Source organism: Amblyraja radiata, chromosome 12, assembly GCF_010909765.2.
Source record: "Amblyraja radiata isolate CabotCenter1 chromosome 12, sAmbRad1.1.pri, whole genome shotgun sequence".
In the NCBI taxonomy this organism is placed as follows: Eukaryota; Metazoa; Chordata; class Chondrichthyes; order Rajiformes; family Rajidae; genus Amblyraja; species Amblyraja radiata.
The window spans coordinates 6,274,457-6,295,860 of record NC_045967.1 but is presented as its reverse complement, the minus strand read 5'-3'; the positions used below and the strand labels follow the sequence as shown (position 1 = coordinate 6,295,860).

The window sequence follows — 21,404 nt, the reverse complement described above, 5'->3', positions numbered from 1 at the left end:
CCACCCATTTTTGCAGTTGATGTATATCCCGCAGTATACTTTGACAGCCTGGCTCACTGTCCACTAATCCGGCAATCTTGGTGTGGTCTGCAAACTTGCTAGGTAGTCTGCCGTGGGGAGCTCCCCCTCCCCTCCCCCCCACTCACCATCAACAACACCACAGTCACATCTGTGGAATCATTTAAGTTCCTTGGAGCCATCATCTCCGGGGACCTTAAATGGGGAGGGGGCACCATCGACCACAGTCAAAAAGGCCCAACAGAGGATGTACTTCCTGTGGCAGCTGAGAAAACACAACCTGCCACAGGCAATCATGGTCCAGTTTTATACTGCTGTGGCGACTTCATGCCCACGTGGTTTTTCTTACAGCTTGTTACCGCAAGGGGGAGCCAACAGTCGGAGGCGAGGTTGAGAGACAAGAGCGGGATGACAACCCCTAGGTCAGACAAACTAATTGGCCTTATCCGCAGACGAGGAGTTCTGAGGAGATTTTATGTTAAAGGGGTGCTTTGGAATAAACGAGGCACAAGGTGTTTGGCAAAGCTTGGCGTTGCTTGTCCTTTACTTTCGGTCGTGAGATTTAGTGGATTCTACACTGCCATGATAGAGTCTGTCCTCACCTTCTCCATCATGGTCTGGTTTGGCTCAGCCACCAAGCACAACATCCGAAGGCTGCAGCGCAGCGTTCGATCAGCCGAGAAGGTTGTTGGCTGCAACCTTCCTCCCCCCCCACCCCCCATCGACAAACTGTACACTGCAAGGGCCAGGAAGCAAGTGGGTAAGATCATCTCTGACCACTCTCACCCTGGCTACACACTCTTTGAAGCACTTCCTTCTGGAAGGCGACTCCGGATTGTCAAAGCCGCCACAGCCAGACATAAAAGCAGCTTTTTTCCACGAGCAGTACCTCTACTCAACAGCCAAACGTCTGCAACCTCCTTTTGCTCTGGTATTTTATTTCATTCTTCACATGTTTAAATAATAATGTTTTATTTTTAATTGTCTACTGTATATCGTGTTGTTACTTGCGAGCAAAGCACCAAGGCAAATTCCTTGTATGTGTACATTCTTGGCTAATAAAATGTATTAAATTCAATCAAAGTCAATTCAATCTACATTCATGTCCAAGTCATCACAAACAAGAGGTCCCAGCACAGATCCCTACAGAACTCCACTAGTCAAAGATCACAAACCAGAATAATACCCATGCATCACAAGCCTCTGTCTTCCATGAGTAAGCCAGTTCTAAACCCATGCAACCAGTTCACCGTGAACCCCTGCATCTTATTCTTCTGGATCAGCCTACTACGGCAGTCTCCCTACCACCTCTATTGCAGTAAGACCAAGGAAGAATTACAGACAAAAAAAGTCACTACCTACACCTGCCATCCCCCTCGTCTAAACCCCTTGAGCCAAATCCTCGGCATTTACCGTCAAACACAGCATTTAACCTCAACATAGTCTCCCCCAAACAGCCACGCCCAACAGGCTGCTCTACTGTACGATTTCTTACTGGCTGCTGTGCCTATCAATGTGATCATAATATCATGATTATGTTATAGGAGCAGAATTAGGCCATTCTGCCCATCATGTCTACTCTGCCATTCAATCATGGCAAAGAATTCCACAGATTCACCACCACTCTGACTATACAAATTCCTCCTCATCTTCTTCCTAAAAGAGCATCCTTTAATTCTAAGGCTATGACCTCTAGTCCTCGACTCTCCCACTAGTGGAAACAACCTCTCCACATCCACTCCATCCAAGCCTTTCACTATTCTGTACGTTTCAATGAGGTCCCCCCTCATTCTTCGAAACTCTAGCGAGTACAGGCCCTGTGCCGTCAAACGTTCATCGTAGGTTAACCTGCTCATTCCTGGGATCATTCTTGTAAACCTCCTCTGGACCCTCTCCAGAGTTAGCACATCCTTCCTCAGATATGGTGCCCAAAATTACCCACAATATTCCAAATGCAGCCTGACCAGTGCCTGATAAGAGCCTCAACATTACATCCCCCTGTTTTTGTATACAACCCTCTTGAAATAAATGCTGGCATTGCTTTTGCTTTCTTTACTACCGATTCGACTTGCAGATTAACTTTTTGGGAATCCTGCACCAGCACTCCCAAGTCCCTTTGCGCCTCTGATTTCTGGATTCTCTCCCCATTTCGAAAATAATCTACACCTTTATTCCTGCTCCCAAACTGCATGACACCACACATTGCTATGCTATATTCCATCTGCCACTTCTCTGCACACTCTCACAACCTATCCAAGTCCTACTGCAGAGCCCCTGCTTTCTCTACACTGGCTGCCTCTCCACCTATTTTCATATCATGTACAAACTTGGCCACAAAACCTTCAAACCCCTCATCCAAATCATTAAAAGAACAACATGAAGAGTAGCGGCCCCAGCACCGACCCCTGCGGAACTCCGCTAGTCACTGGCATCCAACCAGAAAAAGCCCCCTTTATTGCCACACTTTCCCTATTGCCATCCAGCCAACCTGATAGCCATGCTAGTATCTGCCCTTTGATACCATGGGCTCTCATCTTCCTTATCAGCCTTCCGTGTGGCACCTTATCAACGGCTTTCTGAAAATCTAGTTAAACAACATCTACTGACTTTCCTTTGTCTGTCTTCAAAGAATTCCAGCAAATTTGTCAGCAAGATGTCCCCTTCACAAAGTCATGCTGACTTTAGTCTATTTTATCATGAACTTCTAAGCACTCCGTCACCTCATCCTTTACAATTATAATGGACTCTAAATTCTTTCCACCCATGAAAGTCAGGCTAACCGGTCTATAGTTCCCACTATTCTGCTTTGCTCCGTTCTTGTGCAGCAGGGTAATATTGCCAATTTTCAAATCATCTGGAACCACTCCTGACTCTAGTGATTCTTGAAATATCATTATCAATGCCTCCACAATATCTAAATCCACCTTCAGAACCTTAGGGTGCAGTCCATCTGGTCCAGGTGACTTATCCACCTTCAGCCCTTTCAGCTTCCCAAGCATCTCCCCCCTAGTAATAGCCACCTTCTCCCTCGTGAGCTAATCAAATGGCTCCTTTGTTAAAAATCCACACTGCTGCTCCACCTCGAGGCTATGAGGTATCTTGGCATCAGTTTTGAATGCTCAACACCTGGCCCCATTAAAGCAAGACATTTCTCCAAAGCTGGTGTTCATGCTTCAAATTATGCCACCTCTTAACCTCACACATCAACGCACATATTAGGCAGGAGAAAGGAGCCGCTCTACCCACTATTTAAAATGATCATTCACTTGAAGGTTAATTGCTAAGCTATTATTAGGATTCTCCACATGAATGGTGTTTTCTATTGTTGTTTGATGTTGCAAATGGTCTTTAGGGAGCGAAGAGACAGATGAACAAATTCTAGGTTATTGCACAATCAATTGCTCCCAGCCATACGTGAGGCATATATGAGTGAATTAGAAACAAGGAACTACAGATGCTTAGTCATAGAGTCTTGCCGCGTAGAAACAGGCCCCTCGGCCCAACTTGCCCACACCGGCCAGCATGTCCCATCTACACTTGTCTCACCTGCCTGCTTTCTGCCCATTTCCCTCTAAACCTGTCTAAACCATGGTACCAACTACCTCCTCCAATAGCTTGTTCCACACACCCACCACACTTTGTGTGAAAGTTACACATTAGGTTACCTCCCCCCCCCCCCAAAAAAAATATAGCACATCAATTATGCAGGCTCCAGATTTTTCCAGTGATACGAATCCTCCAAACTGTTGAAGTAAAATCTAGTTTGATTATTTAAGAATGGCACAGCACTGCATTTAGATCACAAACATTCACTTTCTGGGTGTTAGGTATGCAAAATCACACATGACCATGGGGCTTTACATAGAACAATGCAGCACAGGAACAGGCCCCTCAGCCCACAAGAATAGTTGCCTATTATGCAAGACAAGTTCAGGCCTGATGGAAGGCTTGTACTTCTATCAGCTCTCCCCTCAACCTCTGGCATTGCAGAGACAACAATCCAAGTTTGTCCAACTTCACTTTATAACTAATAACTCCTAATTCAGGCAACATTCTGGTAAACCTCCTCTACATCCTCTCCTAAGCTTCCACATTCTTACTGTAATGGGGCGACCAGAACTGCATGCAATACTTCAAATGCAGCCTAACAAAAGTTTATAGAGATGCACATTACTGTTGTTTAGGGTCTTGCCATCAACTGTATACTTTCCACTTATATTCAACCTCCCAAAATGCAACATCTCTCACATGCTCAAATTAATCTCAATTTGCCATATTTCCACCCATTTTTGCAGTTGATGTATATCCCGCAGTATACTTTGACAGCCTGGCTCACTGTCCACTAATCCGGCAATCTTGGTGTGGTCTGCAAACTTGCTAGGTAGTCTGCCGTGGGGAGCTCGTAAACCTATGTCCTCTGGGTCTCGATTATCCTACTGTGGGCAAGAGACTCTGTGCCTCTACCCAATCTATTCCTCTCATGATTTTATATACCTCTATAAGATCACCTCATCCTCCTGTGCTCCAAGGAAGAGTCCTAGCCTGCTCAACCTTTCTCTGTAGCTCAGGCCCTCAAGTCCTGGCAACATCCTCGTAAATTATCTCTGCATCCTTTCCTGCTTGACAACGTATTTCCTATAACATGGTGCCCAAAACTGAACACAATGCACTAGCGTCTTGTACAACTGCAACACAACCTCCTTGCTGATACACTAAAGGAGAATATAGATAAGAGATGCTGCCTGACCTGCTGAGTTACTCAGGCACTTCATGTCCTTTTATGAGTTCATTAACAAGCCTTTCCCCTTGGAATATAGCTAAAGACAGAGCAATAGACCAGAAAGCTTCCGGATGATCGAGTAACTTGAAAGGAAATGCTATCCACAAAAGGTTATAACTGTCCAGAATAATCAGGGAGCAATTTTCCTACCTTAACCCCAATAATTTCCTTAGAAGCATTTACTTCCATATGCTCAGGGTAGCGCAGCAGTAGAATTGCTGCCTCAATGGCAGGCCTGGCTCACGCACCACATAACCCGAAATGCGCTACACGGTGGCAGAGGGCTCCAGAGATGCACTGGGGAGGCGGACAACCCAGTGGGCAAGTCTCAGAACCTTGGAGGGATCCGCGCAGCCAAGAGCAACCCAGCAGTGGGCCGCCGAGAATGAAGGGAGGCCCGGCATCCACCTGCGAGAAGATAAGACTGTTTGATGAACTTTTTGTAACATTGTCGGCGCCTTAAAGGTGGCGACTCATTGTGTTCTGCCTAGGTGAGGTCTGCTGTATGATTTTACTGGATTGTATGCAAAAACAAAGAATTTCACTGTACCTAGGTTCATGTGACTATAAAGTATCCTTGAATTGAACTGAATCACCACATGGGAAATGTGGCAAGGTCTGAATAAGATAACTGGCTGCAAAGCAAGGTCAGGCAACATCAGTGGTGATAGTATAGCCTGTGAACCGATTGTTTCTATGCTCGCTTCGAGCAGAAGGTGACACTTGGCCGTTCAGACTCGTCTGCCTGCCCCCAGGGTGACTGGACCAGAGGTTAGATTGGCCTTCCTGAGGGTAAACCCATGAAAATAAAACTGGCCCAGACGGCGTTCCTGGCCGTGTCCTTAGTAGCAGCGTGGACCTGTTAGCGGGACGATTTGCGGACATCTTCAATCAATCGCTGCTCCGTTATGAGGTGCCCATCCAATTCAAGAAGACCATCATCATCCTGATGCCGAAGAAAATCACGACCTCATCCCTAAGCAACTACCGCCCAGTGGCCTCGACATCTACCATCATGAAATGTTTTGAGTCTAGTTATGGAACGCATTAAATCAAGTCTACCCAGCGGCCTTAACCCACTGCAATTCGCCTACCGCCACAACAGGTCCATGGACGATGCCATCGCCCTAGCCCGACACTCATCCCTGGAACACCTGGACAAGGGAGACCCCAACATCAGACTCCTATTCATAGACGTATCACCATCCAAGCTTATTACCAAACTCGTGGCAGCAGACTGTTGTGTACTTTTGTGTACCTAGGCCTACCAAACAATAAGATATGCAACCCCACTTTTTAAGAAAGATGGGAGAGAAAACGGGAAATTATAGACTAGTTAGCCCTACATGGGTAGTGGGGAAGACGCTGGAGTCGATTGTTAAAGATGTTATAGCACCGCATTTGGAAAGCAGTGACAGGATCGGTCAAAGACAGCACGGATATATGGAGGGGAAATCATGCTTGACTAATCTTCTGCATTTTTGTGAGGATGTAACAAGTAGAATGGATAAGGGACAGCCAGTGGATGTAGTGTTTCTGGACTTTCAAAAAGTCATTGGCAAGGTCCCACATAAGAGATTAGTGTGCAAAGTTAGAGCACATGCTGTTGGGGGTAGGGTATTGACATGGATAGAGAACTGGTTGGCAGACAGGAGGCAAAGAGTAGGGATTAACGGGTCCTTTTCAGAATGGTAGGCAGTGACTGGTGGGATGCCGCAAGGCTTGGTGCTGGGACCCGTTATTTACAATATATATTAATGATTTAGATGAAGGAATTAAATGTGACATCTCCAGGTATACGGATGACACAAAGCTGGGTGGCAGTGTGAGCTGCGATGAGGATGCTATGACGCTGCAGGGTGACTTGGATAGGTTGTGTGAGTGGGCAGATGCATGGCAGATGCAGTATAATGTGGATAAATGTGAGGTTATACACTTTGGTGGCAATAACAGGAAGGCAGGTTATTATCTGAATGGTGTCAGATTAGGAAAAGGGGAGGTGCAACGAGATCTGGGTGTATTTGTACATCAGTCACTGAAAGTAAGCATGCAGGTACAGCAGGCAGTGAAGAAATGTTAATGACATGTTGGCCTTCATTGCAAGAGGATTTGAGTTTAGGAGCAAGGAAGTCCTACTGCAGTTGAACAGGGCCCTGGTGAGGCCCCACCTGGAGTATTGCATGCAATTTTGGTTTCCTAATTTGGGGAAGGACATTACTGCAATTGAGCGAGTGTAGTGTAGGTTCACCAGGTTAATTCCCAGGATGGCGGGACTGACATATGATGAAAGAATGGGTCAACTGGGCTTGTATTCACTGGAATTTAGAAGGATGAGAGGGTTTCTTATAGAAACATATAAAATTCTTAAATGATTGGACAGGCTAGATGCAGGAAAAACGTTCCTGATGTTGGGTGAATTCAGAACCAGTGGTTACAGTTTAAGAATAAGGGGTAGGCCATTTAGGACTGAGATGGGTTAAATTTCTTCACTCAAGAGTTGTGAATCTGTGGAATTCTCTGCCACAGAAGGCAGTGGAGGCCAATTCCCTGGACGATTTCAAGAGAGTTATATTTAGCTCTTCGGGCTAAAGGAATCAAGGGATATGGGAAACAGCAGGAATGGGGTACTGATTTTAGATGATCAGCCATGATCATACTGAATGGCCTACTCCTGCACCTATCTGTTCCTATGTATATTCATAAAGATTAATTCATTCAAAGGGATGTGCGGAGAACCAGTTCTCCGTGCTTGGTCACAGGTTTGGAGGGGGTGATGGTGTTGAACTCCGACATATGTATTTTTATTGTCCAAGTGGTCCACTGCAGAGTGAAGGTCCAGTGCAGAATGGAGCCGGAGAGATCGCACCCCGTTGATCTATTGTGGAGGTAGGCAAATTTTAGTGCTGAGGTAGGAGTTGATATATGTCATAACCAACCTCTGTGCCACCGGTGAATAGACATTGAGGCATGTCACCCATATCCTTCTTGGACACCAGTATTATTGATGCCCTCTTATAGCAGGAAGGAACCTCAGACTCCAGTAGAAGTTGATGTTGACATAATTTCCAGCCAGCTGGTCCTGTAGGATTTAAAAACGTGACCAGGTACAGCATCAGGTCCGACACTTTTCAAAGGTTCACCCCCGATGTAACTTTTGACTCTGTAATGGAGATTGTAATACCATTATGGGGTATGCGGGTCCAAGAAGGCACATCAATGTTCTCCCCATTGAAGCGTGCGCTGAAAGAATTGAGCTTGACTCGAGTGATGCCTCGTTCTAATTTGAGCTGCCACTTAAGATAGACACAAAATGCTGGAGTAGCTCAGTGGGACAGGCAGCATCTCTGGAGAGAAGGAATGAGTGATGTTTCGGGTTGAGACCCTTCTTTAGACCTTGTTGGAAGTGATGGCATGTAGGCCCCGCCACAGATGGCAAAATCCGTCCCATCCTCCAGTTTAGAGCAAAACTTCCCTTTAGCCTTTTGATGGCCTTCTCGAGGTAGTAACCGGGCTTATGTAAATCTATATTGCTAGACTTGAATGCCTGAGATCTAGTCATCAGAGGAGTTTAGAGATGCAGCGGGGAAACAGGCCCTTTGGCCCATTGAGTCCATGCCAGCATCGATCACCTGTACACTAGTTTTATGTTATCCCACTTTTGCATCCTACACATTAGGGACAATTTACAGAAACCAATCAACCTCCAAACCTGCACATCTTTGGAATGTAGGGAAAAAACCGAAGCACCCGGAGAAAACCCACAGTCACAGGGAGAAAGTAGAAACTCCGAACAAATAGCACCCAGAGTCAGGATTGAACCCGGGTCTCTGACAGCAGCTCTATCGCTGTGCCACTGTAACGCCCTGTGCAAAAAAGATTGCGGACCTCCTGATTCACCCAAGGCTTCTGGTTGGGAAATACTCGGATGGAATTTGTGGAAACACACTCCTGCACACATTTCCTTATGAAGTCGGGAACAACTGTGGTGTATTTGTTCAGGTCTGTTGCGGAGTCCTTGAAGATCACCCAGACTACCGACTCCAAGCATTGTTGGTCATTCCTCTGCCCTCATGACCTGCTCTGTGCAGTTCTCACCGCTGGGCCTGTGCTTTTTAGCAACTGCTCATACGCAGGAAGGAAGAGCACAGCCAGGTGGTTGCATTTCCCAAAGTGAAGATGAGAGATAAGATGAGAGATAAGCACCTGGCCCCTTCAAGTACTTCTTGCTCTACTCAGTCGTTCACAGCCTAGCCTTGTGGAACCTTGAGGAATAAACATAAAGCTTTGGAACTCATTGGGTCAGGCAGTATCTCTGAAAGGAAGCGGTCAGGCAATATTTTGTATAGGGACCATTCCCAACCGAAACATCTTTAGTCCATTTCCTTCCACAGATGCTGTCTGACTCACTGAATTCCTCCAACTGTTTTTCTTCAGAAAAAAAGGAACAGCTTCAATGTGTGTTGAGAAATCTGTTTCAGCGATTCAGCGATAAAGAATAAAAGTAGAAAAGAAGCTTGGTAAATATTTGAGCGCCTGGTGGACTTTAAACACAGCTACGAATTGAGCTGCTGAGACTATTGGTGAGCAAGTATTGGGGGTAAGAGTGGAAAATGGGCTACGTCGGGACCTACTTGTGCAGTTGTTTAAATTGTATCCAATCACTTTAATAAACTTCCAGCACTGTATCCTAGTCTTTGTCCACTGCACCTATTGCATCTATTATGAGAATCTCTAACTATTACCGTTTAAGCCTGCATCCTAACATCCAGTGGGTAAAGAACTTATTTTCCATCTCTTACAACAAGGTTAAAACCTTTGAACCATTTTCAAAGATGCCAGATTGAATCACTACCACCAGCACTTACTCCAACTCTGGCTCACCTCTCTTTTACTGAAGCGGTTCATTCATGGTATAGAAGTCCTCCTGCCATATCAGAATCAGAATCTGATTTTATTCGCCAAGTATGTTTTGCAACATATGAGGAATTTCACTGGCCAGGTCAGTCATACAATTAAAAGCAACAAACTCAAAAGCACATTTTAACATGAGCATCCACCACAGTGACTCCTACACATTCCTCACTGTGACGGAAGGCGAAATAAAGTTCAAGGCCTTCCTTTTGCTCTTCCTCGGTCGGGGGCCTCGAGCCCTTCGTTGACAGGACAGTCTTGACTCCCGTAGCCGGTGGCGTTCGGGCCCTCCGCGTCGAGGCAATCAGCTCCTGCATAGGGGAGTTGTCAGCTCCCCCTTGCCGGGCGATCAAACCTCGCGTAGGGGCTGGTCGAACCTTCCGCGGCGTTGAAGCTCCCGACTACCCTCTCTCGAGACTGCGAGCCCTTGATGGTAAGTCCGCAGGCCGCGATGGGAGTGATCCCAGGCAAGGGATGCGCTCCGATGTTAAGTCCGCGCCTCGCAGTGGGGCTCTTGACAGTCAGAGGAGGCTTCCAACTCCATCGATGGTAGGCCGCAGAGCCCGGAGAATATGATCCGAAAATCAATCACATCTCCGGGAAGGTAAGAACTTGAAAAAAAGTTTCCCCCGATCCACCCCACCACATAAAAAACCCGAAGTATATTAAAACAAACTCTTAACAGACACTAAAAATAACAAAAAGATGAAAAAACGAACAGACTGCCGGCAGCGCTGGCCATCTCCCTGGCGCCCCTGGTGGTCTTAAGCAAAGTACAATGCAGGTACCTCCCCCTATCCCCCTCGTTCCCCTTCCCTGTACCCTACCTGGACTCCCACACATTTCTCCGCTTCCACCTATATTCATTCCTCGGGCTTCACAATTCATGCCTCTTCTCTCCTTACCTCACACCATTTGTCTTTTCATTTCTGGTCTTTGTCCAACCATCTGCTTATCAAAAATCCCACTCACCTGCATTGACCCGAAATGTCACCCATCCTTTTTCTCCAGAGATGCTGCCTGACCCGCTAATCACTATTCCAGCAGCCCCCCTCCTCCACAATCACTGAAGTCCCAACCCAAAACCTCACCTGCTCAGTTACTCCAACACTTTACGTCATTTTTGTAAACAAACATCTGCAGTTCTTTGTGACAACAATGCAGTTATCATTGACTAGACACGGAACAGGCAACAAGTGGTGATACATTGCCTGCGATCAAATCAATTAGCATATGATAATTTTGTATCAGGATTTCTGTATGTATTTCTATGGCTATCAAACATCGCTCCATTAATGAATTTAATATGGTCAGGAAGAACGTTTTGATTCATGCAAAGCGTCTGTAAGGACTATGTATCCTTTTGTTACATTGGTCTTCCCAATAATCTTCAGAACTTCTCTCACCATCATTAGCATCATGCACCACAGACACCCAATGTACTAGCACATTGTAAAATATCATCCCAATCTCCCCTCCCTCTTTGTGGCAAATTCATTTTAACCTTCAGGCTATAATCTCCACTCCAGATTGAAAATTGCCCCTTCCTCCGTCATTGATTTACCACATGACGGCAATTGCATTTGCAGCCATTTCTACGCTAAGATCCAAGTTATCAATGACATTTCCAGTGAAGCATACAAAGGGAAGGGTTCATATTAAACATCCAGAGACAAAGACCCTGTTATATTACGCTGTTTAATAATATCACCTACTGCACAAATCAATGCTGTTAGCAGGTAACTGAATCATCCTACCACAACCAGACAGCAGTGCTGAACTACTATCTACCTCTTTGGGCTTCTTCTTATCGAGTCCACACACAAGATTAGAAGTTGTTCAGCCAGAGCTGAACACACTTCTCGGCATATGCATACAATGGTGTCTGTCTTGTCGCTTCTTGTGCGTGGTGGTGGAAAGAATGGTGGAAACAGGGCCGCGACGTAAACACTCTTTCCTTGACCCCTACCTCTTTGGTGACCATTAGACTATCCTTGATAAGACTTTGTTTACTTTACCTTGTACCAAACGTTATTCCCTTATCATGTATCTATACACTGCTTGATTGTAATCATGTATTGCAGAGCTGCCAAGTTTTGTCAGAGCATTTCAGTATTCTAGTACCTGAAATCAGTATTTTGCTGAGGAAATCAGTATTTTTACGCAGTGCCATTTTGCTGAAAAAAATGTTTTTTTTTATGTGCGGTCATACCCATGTAAGAGTACAAGAATGCACAACTTTGCTACCAATTGACATGTCTTCTACGCACCTTACTTGACAGTGCATTCATTGCCATCTCTTTGTAAACTGCTGCTTGAACGGCTGCTTCTTGCTTTTAGCACCAGATGATGATGTAGAAGCCATTTTGGAAGCCTCCCTCTCTCTCTCTCTCTCCCTCCTTCCTCTCTCTCCCTCTCCCTCCATCCCTCCTGCTCGCCCTCCCTCCCTCTCTCATCCTCTCTTTTTTTTCCCTCCCTCCCTCTCTTATTCCCTCCCTCCCTCTCTCCTTCTCCCTCTCGCCTTCCTCTCCACCTCTCCCTCTCTCCACCTCTCCCCCTCTCCCCATCCACCGTTCTGTAAAATCAAGGCCAATCCCAATGTAACTGCAATCCCACTGGTAACCTTTCACCACTAGGCTTATCCAGAATTCTACCATTGTCTGAAAAATTATCAAAGGCTCAAAGACTCATTGTTATATGAGAATCTTCATGAACAGTCTGTGACCCATAGCGCTGTGGCCATAGAGCTATGTGTAAAGCCCATAGCGCTATGTTTTAAGCCCATAGCGCTCCAGCCGGTAGCACTTTATTTAAAACCCACAGCACTATAGCCGACAGCTCTTCGTTTAAATGAGAGCTTTAAACTGACAGCGCTCTGTTTAAACCTGGAGCAGGATAGGCAGCGACTCTGGAGAGAAGGAATGGGTGACGTTTCTGGTCGAGACCCTTCTTCAGACTGAACTGAACTCCGTATTTAACAACACAAAACCGTACATCCGTATTCTAATCGCATTTCCATGCAAAATATATGGAAAATCCGTACTACTTGGCAGCTGTGTGTGATTGGGAGCACCACTGGTCAGTCTCTCAGCCGGAATTATACTTTTCCACCACGACTCTGTCTTCTATGGGCAAGCCAGTTCTGAATCCAAACTACCAATTCACCAAGGATCCCATACATCTTCCGGATCAGCCCACCATGAGGAACCTTGTTAAATGTCTTACTCAAGTCCTTGTAGACAACATCTACCACCCTACTCAATCAACCTCTGCCACCTCCTCAAATTGAGCAAGATTGAGAGTAAATCCTATCCAAATGAGAGTAAATCCTATACTCTCATTAGCTTCCCTACCAGACAACAATCTCCTGAGTTATCCCAATTTCCCTTCTTAAATAAAAAGATACTGGATAACTTTTGGGTGGTGGGCGGAGCGACAAACGTTGCACAGTCCGTCTGTCTTTTTTTAATTTTTGTCCGTTGAATGTATAGTTTGTTGTGGTTTTTATATTGTTTTTAGCTGTGTATATGTGGGGGGCGGGGGGGGGAACTTTAAAGCTCTTCCCAGTACCGGTGACCCAACCTTTTCCCGTGGAGCGGCCTCCAACCGGAACGACCTGGGGGCTCCAGTCGCGGAGTCTGCGGACTTACCATCGTGGGGCTTGCCGGCTTCGGAGCGCGGAGAGCTGTGGTGACGCGCGGCTGCGACCCAACTCCGGAGCTCGGAGGCTTCAACCGCAGGTCCGGTGGACGGTGACATCGGGAGCTCGCGGGTCCCTAGTGGGAGACCGCTTTTCGGAGCTCCCACAACGGCAACTTCTCTCGCATGAGTTGGGGGTTGAAAATGACCTGGAGCGGGGCTTTACATCGCCCAGCGTGGCTTTAACGGCCACGGGACTTGCCATCGCCCGCAAGGGGCTCCAACATTAAGACCCGGAGCGGGGCCTTACATCGCCCGGCGCGGCCTTAACGGCCGCCGGACTTGCCATCGCCTGTCGGGGGCTTTAACATCGGGAGAAGAATGGAACACAGGGGAGAGACAAGACTTTGCCTTCAATCACAGTGAGGAGGAGATTCACTGTGATGGATGTTTGTGTAAATTGTGTTGGTGTGTGTTTTGGTTCTTTTCTTGTTGTATGACTGCAGAAATCAAATTTCGTTTGAACTTCATTTGAGGTTCAAATGACAATAAATTATTGTATTGTATTGTAACTTGAATTACTTTTCATACAATGGGAGTCACCTCACAGCGAAGAGAACTTAATCTATTGAGTGCACTCCCGAGGGCTTTAGAGAAATGGATAATCCACAGTAGAGAAATACAAATAGTTTGGTGTCCACAAAATAATTTAAATCTATGGGATACGAAAATCAATATCAGCATTCGTTCCAAACCAAGATCTCCAAGATGAAGGCGCAGGCATTCTCCAAGATGAAGGCTGATTATACTCAACCAGCCATGGTGGGCAGGGCACATTATTAGCATTCTGCACGACAGACCCAAGACAAGCACTCTATTCCAAGATCCATCACAGTGAACAATTTTCAGCATGACAGAAACAGCTACAAAAATTGTTTCAAGGTTCCCTGAAAAAAATATAGCTGGCACCAGGCTATGCTTGCTCAAAATGAAGAAAGCCTTCAACACTGAGTCACTGTGATGGAGTACATGGAACAATGTGCATACAGTGGAAAGGACACCTACCACCCCATCAAGCATCTTCTGCTCACCTATGACCAAGTCTCTGGCTTCCACCACTTCAGAACTGGAATGGGACTTTAACTGAGAAACTGCAGAGGCATCAATTTATCTTTATGCCCTCCACAGTATTGTCATCACTTAATCGAAAGATTTCCATTCAAATTTTGAAATGCTTGTTTATGCTGTAGAAGGCCAAAGTGAACTCCAAATTGCAGAACTGTGGAAGGCTAAAGTAAACTCAAAATGAATAATCTAGGTAGCTCCACATTCCAATACCCAGGCATCTCTAGAGCCTGGAAGAGTTGTGTGGTGAAGGGCAGATAAGGAAATAAATTGAAACAAGAACATTGGAAACAAAGATTAAGTAAAGAGACAATTATTTGTATCATCATAATCAGCATGCAAATCTCAACCATAACCCAAATCTAATGAGAAACAACCGCAAACTGGCCACTGTGGAGACCAGACCGATTCTTGATGTTTTTTCCCTGCAGGCTGAACAATATTCAACTATATAGCTGGTTATCTGTTATTTTGATAGTCATTTACATTAGGTCTTTGTGGTACAAATATTGAGGTGCGTAGGAAGAATTCAAACTTTGAGCATGATAGAAACAACACCTCACTTTAGAACAGCAAGATAACAATGAACCGTGGAGCAATTTCTGGGTCTAAACAAATGAGAAGCAAATTTTAGTGAGACCCAAATGTTCTCACGTGAAATACTAAAAAGAATACTAAGCTCTTTGTAGTGGATTGAGTGTACAAAACAGTAGAACTAGCATAGATCCTGGAAATGTAAAATTCTGAACTGAGGTACAAAGTGGAAACATGGGACGGGGCAGCATATACATAGAGATAGGGTCAATATTTTGGAACTGTGATCTTGTCTCTAAACTGGGTAAGAATAAAGTGCTCAAATCAGGAAGTGGAGGGGAGAAATGCAGGAAATAAAAAAGATGCAAGGTGTTAAGATTGGTGGAGGCAGAACAGATCAACTGCATTATTAGCTGGGATGATTATTAGGTGAATAAAGAAAAGGGGCCAAAAGAGCAACAATAAAAAGTAGAATCAATAGCTTGACTGGCAGTCTAAAAAAATGGGAACAGACTGAAATGCTGCAAATTGTTTATCTGAACAATGAGGTACTATTCCCACGGCTTCTGTTCACCTTAATTTGAAAATAATAGCCCAAGAGGCATCAGATCAAGAATGGGTAGGGAATTGAACTGGGAGGCATCTGGAAACGAGGGGTGGGGGAGGGGGTTATACTTGCAACAAATAAATGCATTCACCAAAACTATCACCCAATCTGCATTTTATTCCCTATTGCAGAGGAGCTGGAGACCGCATTGCAAATGATGATACAATAGAAAGAAAGTAACTGCTGATTCGGCGGAATAGGGTAATTCTGTAAAGGCAGAGGGAGAGGGACGCCTGTGTTTGTATGAAAGAGGAATAGCTTATTGAAGTGCAATATTGATCAGGATCTGTGTAGGGACAACTGCGTGGAATGGTGAAAGGCAAAGGATTCTCCCCATTCAGTCTTCCGCTTTCAAGGATCATCCTTCACAAATTCTCACATATGGCCAACAAAGGTATCTCCTCTCCTCCCACTGATTGACCAACGGTATTGGTAATTATTCTGATCTTGTTATTTATAGCTAAGGCCTTCTTAGATTTTTTTTCACTGGAGAAACTCAGCGGGTGAGGCAGCATCTATGGAGCGAAGGAAAGTTTCGGGTCGAAACCCTTCTTCAGACTTGCTGATTCTTACATTGCCCAGTTTTAGAGGCATTAATCAAATTTGGATTATTACCTGGAAATGTTTCACAGTAATATCATAAATTCCAAATATTCTGGGAAAATCACACAATGGCCAGCAGCTACAAGACCAATCCCCAATAATTAGGCACGATGGCCAAATAAGGATATCTCCACCAGCATTATAACTACCATGCAACAACAAGAATAGTGGCTTGGTCAATCGTTACCTTTTGAGAAAGGGGCAGTCAGTGACAGAACAGTTAAACAAGGTTCATCAACTACAAAATGGCCACCAAAGTGTTTTTCGGCAGCTTTTCATCTGAACCATTTAAAAAAAAAAAAGGTAAATCTGAGTAGCACAAACCAGTCAGCTAGTTCAAAATAATGCTCTAAAGAACATTAATTGACTATGAACCCAACTCCTGGATTGCATTGATTACCTGCTGAATGATCATGCCAGTGGGACTCCAAGGGCCTCTGTTGAATCTGTCATCCAGTGCAGATAACCGTGGGCATCCTTGATGTGTTGTGAACACAGACAGGCACTTTGTAAAACCTTGGGTGCCAATGAGGCACCAAATGGCATGTCCTTATACCGATAGCTTTGTCGTTTGAAACTGAACCAGAATCTCCAATGCCATTCCTAAATAGCGAAATAAAGTTAGTCATCTATACATCCACAGCTGCTAGCCAGTCTCCTATTGCCTGAATAATCACTGAATAAGAACTGTACCTCTATTTTTTTCTATGGCCAAATAGCTTACAACTCAGAAGGCAAGTACCTGAAGCTGCTGTTTACCAACATCCCAAGCCTTCTAGATAAAACTCCCAAAGCAGTAGCCCCCCCCCCCCCCACACACACACACACATTTAACCCTCCAAAGTCCTTGAACACTTTACCTCCCAATTCCATGTCCTTTTCTCTAGGAATCCCATTTTCAAAATCTTTACAATCAATTTTCTGTCCTTGCCAAAGCAATCAAATGGCCCAAATCCGTCAAAAATGGAACCCTCTATGACTGGGATATATTCACACCCGTCCTCTTTGCGAGGGTTTAATGCGATTAATTGTAACATTGTGAATTAATTTGGGAGCTGCAGACATATTCAAGGACTTTGAAATAGAAAAGGAGGTTAGATACAAGCTTGTGATTAGCAGGATCAAAAGATCAGTAGATGTAGATTTTTTTCTGATTGGCAAGCCCTTTCTAGACCCGAAACAAAATAAAGTACATCCGAGGAATAAGAACCATATACGTGATTAGTTTGTGCTGGGTATGGGCATGGGCAGGTCTAATTGGAGTCAGGTCAAGGGAGCTAGATGTCGGTCTCAGAGGGGAAGGGCAAGGATGCAAAGAAGTCTTCTCAACATGTCCTTCCAACTATAAATGAGTTTCTTGCATCTCCAGGTCTTTCTGTTCCCTCTTTGAAATTGGAAATGTGGGTGAAGATAGTTATTGCCGATGCAGCATTGGATGGCCATATTTTGAGTTTGTCCATTTCAAAACACACCTGAATGGATGTAGTGGTTCAAAGTCACAAACATTAAAAATACAATTACAAAGATGTACTAGTCACAAAGAGGATCTGGATGGAACAATGAGAGGAGTCCACAGTTCAGATTTGACAAGATAACATTTACTTGCCGATAGAATGGCATGAAATGGCTTGGAATAACACAGAACTGATTCCGTTTGTTGCAAAATGTAGGGATTTGCGCAGCAATCATTTATTGTACATCTGGGCATTGTCCTGACTGAAAGGGATAGAAAGCGGAGAATCTGGCACATGCACAAAAATTGATGTATGTAATGAAACTGGACATTGGCAAAGGAGAACAGAAAATCTGTAGATGAAATGATAACAACCATGAACTGTACAGTTAAGTGCAAGATTAACCCATGTTCAGTGAAGTTGGGAGGACAAATTCCTCGTATGTTGCAAAACATACTTGGCTAATAAAGTATGATTATGATAATGACATGTCTAGACATTGGGCAAAAATAATGCATAAATGGAACGGGGCCAGTTGCAAGAGTTTGAGCTGCCAGTTATGAGTAGTAAGGAAATAGCCACATTAATCTGCAGCGGTCTCTTTAAGGCTGCTTAAGCTTAGTGTAGAGAATCTTTTTTCAGATGTGGATACAAAATAAGTTATTTTGATACATGAATTACATAAGAACTGCAAATCTCTTGACCATAAAATGCAAAAATAAGCAAAATATAACTGATTTGGTAGGACTTTGAGATGCAATTCATCCAGATAAGGCAAATATTGCTCGAACCTCCCATTGTCTGGATACCTTAAGAGTGGAATTCCTTGCTTTTACATCTTATTTGGACCATCTTCTGATACAAGCTGCATTTTTATTATAAACCATTTTTGGGAAAACTAGCTTTCATAATTCTGGCACCATTGATAATGGTGACTCAATGAGGATCTGCCTTCTTTTTTGGGGATCTCTCTACAACCAACCAGAGGCTAAATCATACAACATAGTTTTTCATCATAGTTTAATTGAAAAAATATGCATAACATCAATCTAACATTTAATTGAGAAGTTTTCAGGCAGTAAACATCTCAAGTAAGCCAATGTACTCTATTGCTCAAATACCTGATTTTTCAGTCTCTGTTAAATGCTAGAGCAAACATGTTGTACAGGATGTATTCCTCTGCAATTCCTCTGCAATCAGGCCATTATACTTACAAATGACTTCAACATTTTCTCCACTAATGCCAATTTTGCGAATCATCTCTCTTATTTGCATTTAAAATCATTTCACTACTTATGGGAATACGAATGATAGATGACTGCTTTCAAATAGATTTGTAAACTGGTTAATATCTTCAATTATCTAGTAATTCAAGTGCTTTTTATTCACTGATGCTTTAAATTGTTCATTTCATGGGTTTCACCCAAGTGCCACCAGGAGCCACATTCTTCGGACAAATCCTGGAAAGGTAAACTTGGACGGACTGAGTTTGGAAACACAAAATCACTTTGGTGGTACAATCACCAAGAAAGATTTATAGAGATTTATAGAGATTCAATTTGCAAGAGGTAGAATACAGCCTTATTAACGGAGTGAACCAAATGGGCTCAATTGGCTAAGGTGCTATTTTAATGTATTCAGTGTCCACCTGCAACAGGAGATTTCCAAATGTCGACTGTGCAGCTACAGGTCTGAAAGAATATGAAAGAAGCTCGTAATGGAATACCTAAATTTGTGAGCGCTATTGTAAATTTGGATGTCAACTCAATGTGCAGGATTCACCATCACTGCTAGAAACAACCCAAACGTAGAAAATGTTCGAGAGAATATGTCTCAGCTCTTGCACTCTCCAGGGACAATAGTCTACACAGAGGTAGAATGGCTGCTTTGGAAGAAAAAATCCATTAAAATTGTTATTTATAATAAAGATTTTGGGGTTCGAAGAGAAGAATGGACACCACGTATCAGGCCCAACCACGAAGAGATCCACAGCACAGTGCTGTTAATCCAAAGTTTAGCAAAGACATCTATTTATTTTATATTCTACATGGATGTACATTTAGTCGACCTCATAAATGAAAATTGAAAATATGATGATGTTTCAAATTAAATCTTTTAAACTGAATTCTGGAAACCTTAATATCTCTATCACTATGCTCCCAATTAGATTATTTTAATTTATACGCTCACCTCGATTGTCACCAGAGCCTTCACTCCTTCGAGCATCAGGGTTGTTCGGAATTGTGCCGTTTTTTACTTGCTGCAGGCGCCTGGTAAGTTCTTCTTCTGTAATTTCCCCTTCAAAATACAATTAGGATAGATCCCATGAATAATGCCATTAAATGTATCACAAAGGTTCTGATCACAAGCTCACAATACTAAAATTGCTATCACCTTCTAGCATGTTATTTTACATTGCGTTTTTGATGGAACTTTGATTGGCAAATTTTAAGAAGCAGCCAGCTAAAATTAAAATTATTTAAATTAATACAGTATCAATGGATTATTGCGCCAAAACCAAGCTTATGGTATATTTACACACAAGCATAGTGTTTCCAATAAAAATATCAATACAAAAAAACAGCAAGGGTGATCCTCATACATTCCTTCCCTCTCTCTAGTCAAGAACAAGAGGCCAATTATAATATTCAAAAATCCACTGCCGAGATCAGATGATGTCTCAAACATTACACATATTTACGCTATTGATTTCAACCAGAGGACCTTTGTCAAATTATTATTTTAAATATATTTAATCAAATCTTAGGGGAAATTATTTATATTACGATCTTCTGTAAAAGATCTATTCTTATGCATCTGCCAAATCCAATAATTCTGATTGATCTGACACTGCATCACAAGATGCAAGACTGTCGTATAGATTCATGACATTTTGTTTATTAAAGCAAAGTACTACAAATCGAGTGCTGACAATACTCAAATTAGGGGGCAACTGTGGAGAGAGAAAAAGTTAATATTGCAGATCAATAACCTACTTATGAAATGGAAGTTAAGATGCACAAAGGATGGAAGGGAAGGAAAGAACAAAAGGCCTGTCGTAGAATGGAAAGCGGACAAAATGAAATGGTAAAAGGTATCATAAATAAGAGATGGAGGAACCCAAAAGTAATAGACGAGTCTGGATTACTTGCCACTCAAAATTGCAACGCCAAATTAATATTCAATTGAACTGTTGAATTTAGTAAGCTGTAATGTGAAAGATAAAAAGAATTAACAGCAACTCATTCTTCCCCCTTTACTTTTTCCATGAGGCTTTCTATGTTTGTTCAATGATGTAATGAGAGAGCAGTGAATCAACTGCAGGACCCACTTTCATGGATTTATCATCAAAAGCATTGTTTGATGGGATACGACGGTTATACGGACTAACTATTCATAACATGATGCTAAATCAGCTTGTTCTAATTTGAGTTCGCAATGTATATGCAAATTACACTGTTTCCTAAAAATCAGCCAGAATGCCATTTGTATCTCCATACTTTGGTGCCAAACTGATGTTGAGTACACAAATCCACACAGCTTGATCATGGTTTGTTCTTAATCCCCTCCATGCCACTCCATGGGAGCACGCATCCGAGGAAAGGAGGATATTACAGGTGACTTCTACTGCATTTGTGACCATCTTCGCAAAAGGCCACAAGTCCTACTCCAATAACTAGAGGGTCTACCTGCTCTCCGCTTCAGATAACATCTTTGTCAGGGTACTCTACAA

At 43.5% G+C, this 21,404-nt stretch overlaps 1 protein-coding gene across 1 annotated transcript in view; it reads right to left on the bottom strand.

Moving 5' to 3' along the window:
* rlim (ring finger protein, LIM domain interacting) overlaps positions 1–21,404 on the bottom strand; it is a 51,258-nt gene that overhangs the window by 4,297 nt on the left and 25,557 nt on the right. Inside the window, exon 3 of the mRNA XM_033030142.1 lies at positions 19,862–19,969. Coding sequence (XP_032886033.1) covers positions 19,862–19,969 — 108 coding nt within the window. The remainder of the gene's footprint in view (positions 1–19,861; positions 19,970–21,404) is intronic.